This window comes from Boleophthalmus pectinirostris, unplaced genomic scaffold, assembly GCF_026225935.1.
Source record: "Boleophthalmus pectinirostris isolate CB_2022bp ecotype Guang Dong unplaced genomic scaffold, ASM2622593v1 HiC_scaffold_11, whole genome shotgun sequence".
NCBI lineage: Eukaryota > Metazoa > Chordata > Actinopteri > Gobiiformes > Gobiidae > Boleophthalmus > Boleophthalmus pectinirostris.
The window spans coordinates 23,410,738-23,418,889 of NW_026570994.1; the positions used below are offsets into that span (position 1 = coordinate 23,410,738).

General features: G+C 42.1%; 1 protein-coding gene across 1 annotated transcript in view; it reads right to left on the minus strand.

Annotated features, from left to right (window-relative positions):
• The window catches only part of LOC110170889 (fibroblast growth factor 14-like), a 39,687-nt gene that overhangs the window by 3,762 nt on the left and 27,773 nt on the right, over positions 1-8,152 (minus strand). Inside the window, exons 2-3 of the mRNA XM_055163829.1 lie at positions 6,488-6,598; positions 4,392-4,495 (exon numbers count right to left, since the gene is read on the minus strand). Of these exons, the coding sequence (XP_055019804.1) occupies positions 4,392-4,495; positions 6,488-6,598 (215 nt within the window). The remainder of the gene's footprint in view (positions 1-4,391; positions 4,496-6,487; positions 6,599-8,152) is intronic.

Consider the following 8,152-nt stretch of genomic DNA (forward strand, 5'->3'; position numbering starts at 1 on the left):
CCCAGGACAGATCTCTAGATGACTCAAACATGCATGGAAGAGTCTAGAACCTCCTCAGACAGGTTTGTGGTTTGTGATGAGGAACAGTGATAATACGTCCGCTTTAATCATTTTATTCTCTGTCTGTGCTCTGATTGGCTGCAGCCTCCCTCCTCCTCTATGATTGGCTCTAGTGTTTCCTGTCTGCACACCTTTTTAGTTTATTTATTTTATTTTATTTTATTTATTATTTATTTATTTTTAATTTTTTTCCTGTCGGCACACCTTTTAGATTTTTCTTTTTTCTATTTTTTTCTTAATTTCTTTTCTTAAATTTTTTCTTTAATTAAATTTTTTATTAATACATTGTTTTTCCTCTCTACATACCTTTTTATTTTTTATTTATTTATTTTAAAATTTTCCTCTCTGCACACCTTTTTGATTTTTCTTTTTTCCATTTTTTCTTTATTTCTTTATTTTAGTTCTTTATTTATTATTTAGTATTTTTATTTTATTTTTTGTAAATTTTTTCCCTCTCTACACACCTTTTTTTTATTTTTTTATTATTATATATATATATATATATATATATATATATATATATATATATATATATTATATATATGTATTTTTTTTTCCTCTCTGTACACCTTTTTATTTATTTTTCATTTATATATTTATTTATTTAGCATTATTTTTATTTATTTATTTTCCCCCATCTCTTCACACCTTATTTATATTTATACTTATTTTTTAATTTTTATAAAAAAAAATTTAAATTTAATTTTCCCCCCTCGTCTCTGCACACCTTTTTTTTTTATTATTTTTTATTATTTTTCATTTATTTATTTAGTATTATTTTTATTTAATTGTTCCCCCCTCGTCTCTGCACACCTTCGTGTCTTCGCGTCTCGTCTCAGGTTTGGCTCAGGTTTCCACGGCAACGGGAGGAAAAAGCGTCACCCTGGAAACGAGCAGCGCCGTTACCCGCGGCGACGGAGAGGTAATGGCGATGTAATGACAGAGGCCAGACTGGGATCACAACCAGATCTGAGCAGGGTCCGGACCGGGATCACAACCAGATCTGAGGAGGGTCCGGACTGGGATCACAACCAGATGTGATGAGGGTCCGGACCGGGATCATAACCAGATCTGAGGAAGGTCCAGACCGGGATCACAACCAGATCTGAGGAGGGTCCAGACCGGGATCATAACCAGATGTGATGAGGGTTCGGACCGGGATCATAACCAGATCTGAGGAAGGTCCAGACTGGGATCATAACCAGATCTGAGGAAGGTCCAGACCGGGATCATAACCAGATCTGAGGAAGGTCCAGACCGGGATCACAACCAGATCTGAGGAGGGTCTAGCTTTAGTCCAGAACAGAACCCTCCTGGTCCAGACCTGGTCTAGTTCTGACCCAGATCTCGGTCTGACTCCTGAACTCAGTGACACCAGATTATTCAGAAAAATCCAATATGTCTGCTCCTCTTCCTCCTCCCTCCCTCTTTCTCTCCCTCTTTCTCTCTCTTCAATCCCTCTCTCTCTCTTTTACTCTCTTTGTTTTTTCTTCTTGACTTTCACTGTCTCCATTTTCCCAACCATCCTCTCCTTTTTTTCTTTTCACTCTATTCTCTCCCCTCTCTCTCCTCCCTCCCTTCCTCCCTTCCTCTCTCCTCTCCGTCTCTCCTCTTTCCCGTGTCTTTCTCTTTTCCCTCCCTCCCTCTTTCTCTTGCCCTCCTCTTAGTTTCTCCCTCTCTCCTTTTGCACTGTCTCTGTCTGTCTGTCTTTTGCTCTCCTCTCTCCTCGTCTCTTCCTCGCCTCTTTTCCTCTCTCTCTCTCTCTTCTTCCTCCCTCGTTCTTCTCTCTCTCTTCTTCCTCCCTCGTTCATGTGAAGTGTTTTCTGATGAGCTTCAGATTCAAGTGTCAATAATTAAACAGGGATTTTCCTCTTTTCACAAACAAACTCAATATTTACAACTAAATACACCAAAAAATCTACTAAAAACACACAAAAATCCACTAAAAAAACACACAAAAATCCACTAAAAAACACACAAAAATCCACTAAAAACACACAAAAATCCACTAAAAACACACAAAAATCCACTAAAAACAAACAACACACACAAAAATCTACTTCAGAACCACGAGACCAAGAGACGGGAGGGCATCTGACTCATACTCTGTGTGTGTGTGTTGTTGTGTTGTCACTGTCAGAGTTGTGTGTGTTGTGTGTTGTGTGTGTGTGTGTTGTGTGTGTGTGTGTGTGTGTGTGTGTGTGTGTGTGTGTGTGTGTGTGTGTGTGTGTGTGTGTGTGTGTGTGTGTGTGTGTGTGTGTGTGTGTGTGTGTGTGTGTGTGTGTGTGTGTGTGTGTGTGTGTGTGTGTGTGTGTGTGTGTGTGTGTGTGTGTGTGTGTGTGTGTGTGTGTGTGTGTGTGTGTGTGTGTGTGTGTGTGTGTGTGTGTTGTGTGTGTGTGTGTTGTGTGTGTGTGTGTGTGTGTGTGTGTGTGTGTGTGTGTGTGTGTGTGTGTGTGTGTGTGTGTGTGTGTGTGTGTGTGTGTGTGTGTGTGTGTGTGTGTGTGTGTGTGTGTGTGTGTGTGTGTGTGTGTGTGTGTGTGTGTGTGTGTGTGTGTGTGTGTGTGTGTGTGTGTGTTGTGTGTGTGTGTGTGTGTGTGTGTGTGTGTGTGTGTGTGTGTGTGTGTGTGTGTGTGTGTGTGTGTGTGTGTGTGTGTGTGTGTGTGTGTGTGTGTGTGTGTGTGTGTGTGTGTGTGTGTGTGTGTGTGTGTGTGTGTGTGTGTGTGTGTGTGTGTGTTGTGTGTGTGTGTGTGTGTGTGTGTGTGTGTGTGTGTGTGTGTGTGTGTGTGTGTGTGTGTGTGTGTGTGTGTGTGTGTGTGTTGTGTGTTGTGTGTGTGTGTTGTGTGTGTGTGTGTGTGTGTGTGTGTGTTTTGGTTCCACACTGTTCATTATCACAGCTGTAATTACCCCAGAGATTAAACAAACCACACGACGACAACAACCACAACAACCACACCACAGAACGAGGGATGAGGAGGAGGAGGAGAAGAGAGAGAAAAGAGAGAGAAAAGGAATGAGGGAGAGAGAAGAAGAGAAGAAACAATTTACAATACAACAGAAACAAACGACAGGAAAGAGGAGAGAGGGATGAGGAGAGAGGGATGAGGAGAGAGAAGGAGGGATGAGGAGAGAGGGATGAGGAGAGAGTACACAATGAGACAGCTATGAATGAGGGATGAGAGGGAGGAGGAGAAGAGGGGAGAGAATAAACAATCAGGCAGCTACAAACGACAGGAGAGAGGGATGACAGGGATGAAAGAGGAGAGGAGAAAGAGAAGAGAAGAGGGAGGAGGGATTAAACAATCAGACAGCTGCTACCAACAAAAGAGAGAGAAGAGAAGAAGAGGAGATGGAGGGAAGAGAAGAAGAGGAGATGGAGGGAGGAAGAGAGAGAGGGGGAAGAAAAAAAGAAGAAGAGAGGAGAAGGGAGAATTTATAATGACAAAAGAGAGAGAGAAAGAGAGAGGAAGCGTCACTAAACCAGGACTGAACATTCTGGACACTTTCTGCGTGTTTTATTTTGAAAAGTATTGATTTTATTGTGAAAGGACTCACAGAGGTGTACAGGTGTGTGTGTGTGGTTTTATTGTGAAAGGACTCACAGAGGTGTACAGGTGTGTGTGTGGTTTTATTGTGAAAGGACTCACAGAGGTGTACAGGTGTGTGTGTGGTTTTTATTGTGAAAGACTCACAGAGGTGTACAGGTGTGTGTGTGTGTGTGTGGTGTTATTGTGAAAGGACTCACAGAGGTGTACAGGTGTGTGTGTGTGTGTGGTTTTATTGTGAAAGGACTCACAGAGGTGTACAGGTGTGTGTGTGGTTTTATTGTGAAAGGACTCACAGAGGTGTACAGGTGTGTGTGTGTGTTTTATTGTGAAAGGACTCACAGAGGTGTACAGGTGTGTGTGTGTGTTTTATTGTGAAAGGACTCACAGAGGTGTACAGGTGTGTGTGTGTGGTTTTATTGTGAAAGGACTCACAGAGGTGTACAGGTGTGTGTGTGTGTGTTGTTTGTGATTGTGAAAGGACTCACAGAGGTGTACAGGTGTGTGTGTGTGTGGTTTTATTGTGAAAAGGACTCACAGAGGTGTACAGGTGTGTGTGTGGTTTTTATTGTGAAAGGACTCACAGAGGTGTACAGGTGTGTGTGTGGTGTGTTTTATTGTGAAAGGACTCACAGAGGTGTACAGGTGTGTGTGTGGTTTTATTGTGAAAGGACTCACAGAGGTGTACAGGTGTGTGTGTGGTGTTTTATTGTGAAAGGACTCACAGAGGTGTGTATTGTGAACTCACAGGTGTGTGTGTGTGTGTGGTTTTTGTGTGAAAGGACTCACAGAGGTGTACAGGTGTCCTTCTCCGTTCATGGCGATGTAAAGTCCAGTTTTACTCGACTGAATGGCCACGACTCTCAGTCCCACCGGGATCAAGTTAAACAGAGCTGAGGAAAACACACAAACACACACACACATACACACACACACACATACACACACACACACATACACACAAACACACACACACACACAACACACACATACACACACACACAAACACACACATACACACACACACACACACACACACACACACACACAAACACACACACACACAAACACACACATACACACACACAAACAAACACACACAAACACACACAAAACATTAGAGTTAATATTTCAAACCAGCCCCTGTAGAGTCTGTGTGACCTCTGACCTCTGTGAATCATTCTCTGTTAAATTGTGATTAGAGTTGTAACAATATCGAAATCTCTCTGTACGATATTTATTACGATATTTTGTTTATATTCTTCTTCTTCTTTTTCCTCTTCAAATGCCTCGACAAGACTTAATCCAAAGAACTCAGAGTTAAAAGTGTTAGAACTGTTTTTTCTTCTTGTCGTCTGCACTGAAATGGAGCAAAGGATCATGGGAAATGTAGTTCTCTGTCTTTCACTGGGCTATAATTCTTCATTTAAGCAAAGAGACTTTTGTAATTCGATATATATGTTGTGATGATGTTATTGTGAGACAAGGTGTCAGTTACTGTTACGTCCCGAATTCTGACGTTTTAAATCTCAGTTTTGACCTAAAACGACTTCATAAAGAGACGCATGTGACGAGTTTAACGATAGAAAATTGTGGAGTCCAATGGAGCTGACGAGGAACAAAGATGTGCAGACAGACGGATGTATTAGTTTTTTTGCTTGCGTTGATGTTGTCTTTGGTTCTAGACGGATGGACGGATGTACAGACACAAACACGACCGCTCAAAAGTTTTAGAAAACCTTAATTTTTCCAGTTATTTATTGAAATCCAAGTCCAATGAGTCGCTTGAAATGGTCCAAAGGTAAAAAACTGAACAGACTGAGGTTTAAAAAGAAAGATTAAAAAACAAAACACAAGTCCAAGCTCTGACAAAACCACCTCAGGAAAAAAAAAACTAGACGGTAAAAGTTGAAAACAAACCTCATCGAGAACATTTATACAAACTTCTGCGACAGATTTGGGAAGAACTTTCTCAACAATATTTGATTTGTGTTGTAAAAAGAACGACCCACGAGTTCAGGGTTCAGTCCTGGTTCAGTCCTGGTTCAGTCCTGGTTTAGTCCGGGTTCAGTCCTGGTTTAGTCCTGGTTCAGTCCGGGTTCAGTCCGGGTTCAGTCCGGGTTCAGTCCTGGTTCAGTCCTGGTTTAGTCCTGGTTTAGTCCTGGTTTAGTCCTGGTTTAGTCCTGGTTTAGTCCTGGTTCAGTCCTGGTTTCCTGGTTTAGTCCTGGTTTAGTCAGTCCTGGTTTAGTCCTGGTTCAGTCCTGGTTCAGTCCTGGTTCAGTCCTGGTTCAGTAGTCCTGGTTCAGTCCTGGTTCAGTCAGTCCTGGTTTAGTCCTGGTTCAGTCCGGTTCAGTCCTGGTTTAGTCCTGGTTTAGTCCTGGTTCAGTCCTGGTTCAGTCCTGGTTTAGTCCTGGTTTAGTCCTGGTTCAGTAGTCCTGGGTTCAGTCCTGGTTCAGTCCTGGTTCAGTCCTGGTTTAGTCCTGGTTCAGTCCTGGTTCAGTCCTGGTTTCCTGGTTTAGTCCTGGTTCAGTCCTGGTTCAGTTCAGTCCGGTTCAGTCCTGGTTCAGTCCTGGGTTGTCCGGTTCAGTCCAGTCCTGGTTTAGTCCTGGTTCAGTCCTGGTTTAGTCCTGGTTTCCTGGTTTAGTCAGTCCTGGTTCAGTCCTGGTTTAGTCCTGGTTTAGTCCTCTCACGTCAGTAGTTTAGAAAATGTTTGGGTCAAACAGGAAACTGGAAAAAACTGGAAAAAGTGTGATGTTCTAAAACTCTTGACCAGTGGTGTAAATGTATATTTTGTTTGTTTGTTTGTTTGTTTGTTTACTTGCGTTGGTGCTGTCGTCTTTGGTTGTAGATGGATGTGTAGTTTGTTTGTTTGTTTGTTTGTTTACTTGCGTTGGTGCTGTCGTCTTTGGTTCCGTCCAGAGTTCCGTCTTGCGCCATCTGCAGGTAAAAGCCCTGTCTGCAGAAGAGCCGCGTCACGATCCCCTTCAGCTGTGGTTCTGCAAACAAACCACGAAAACAAACAAGTAAATAAACAAACGAGTCAACAGACGAGTAAATAAACGAGTAAATAAACATGTAAACAAAAGAGTCAACAAACAAACTAATAAACAGACAAGTTAACAAACAAACAAGTCAACAAATAAGTAAACAGGTGAGAAAACAAATGGGTAAACAAATGAGCCAACTAAACAAATGAGTAAACAGACGAGTAAACAACTAAACAAATGAGTAAACAGACGAGTAAACAAATAAATGAGTAAAGAAGCACAAACAAACATGTAAACAAACGGGTAAACGTGAAAAATGAGTCAACAAATGAGTAAACAGACGAGGAAACGAGGAAACAAGCGAGTAATCAAACAAGTAAATAAATGTGTAAACAAGTAAACAAAGCAATAAACAAGAACTTAAATCATAATTCTTCAGAGTTTTGATTTAGTTTAATTTAAATTTGCAGTTTAAACTTAGGATTCTGTTTGTTGCGCTTTATAAACATGAACGTTGGAGAGACTCAAATGAAACGTGTCGAGCCGAAGTGTCTTGCCAAAGGACACAACCACAGAGCAGATCAGACCCTGTGTGAGTCTCTGATTGGTTGATCCACCTGTCAATCATCTCCATTGGAAATTCAGGAGACAAAAAAGGTCCAGACCTGGTTTAGTCCTGGTTTAGACCTGGTTTAGTCCTGCTTTAGTCCTGGGTTAGTCCTGGTTTAGACCTGGTTTAGACCTGGTTTAGACCTGGTTTAGACCTGGTTTAGTCTCTGGTTTAGTCCTGGTTTAGTCTCTGGTTTAGTCCTGGGTTAGTCCTGGTTTAGACCTGGTTTAGACCTGGTTTAGTCCTGGTTTAGTCCTGGGTTAGTCCTGGTTTAGTCCTGGGTTAGTCCTGGTTTAGTCCTGCTTTAGTCCTGCTTTAGTCCTGGGTTAGTCCTGCTTTAGTCCTGGTTTAGTCCTAGTTTAGTCCTGGTTTAGTCCTGGGTTAGTCCTGGGTTAGACCTGGTTTAGTCCTGCTTTAGTCCTGCTTTAGTCCTTTTTTAGTCCTTTTTTAGTCCTGGGTTAGTCCTGGTTTAGTCCTGCTTTAGTCCTGCTTTAGTCCTGGTTTAGTCCTGCTTTAGTCCTGCTTTAGTCCTGCTTTAGTCCTGGTTTAGTCCTGCTTTAGTCCTGCTTTAGTCCTGCTTTAGTCCTGTTTAGTCCTGCTTTAGTCCTGGGTTAGTCCTGCGTTTAGTCCCTGGTTTAGTCCTAGTTTAGTCCTGGTTTAGTCCTGGGTTTAGTCCTGCTTAGACCTGGTTTAGTCCTGCTTTAGTCCTGCTTTAGTCCTGGTTTAGTCCTGTTTTAGTCCTGGGTTAGTCCTGGTTTAGTCCTGGTTTTTGTCTCTTAACTTAATGCCACGTTCTGTTTCTCCTTTTGTCACGTCCCTCCCTCCATCCACCAAACCCTGTCATTTTGTACAGAGACCAGGACTAAACCAGGACTAAACCAGGACTGAACCAGGACTGAACCAGGTTTAAATTAGGACTAAACCAGGACTGGGGAATCCCTTTTGTGTGGAGT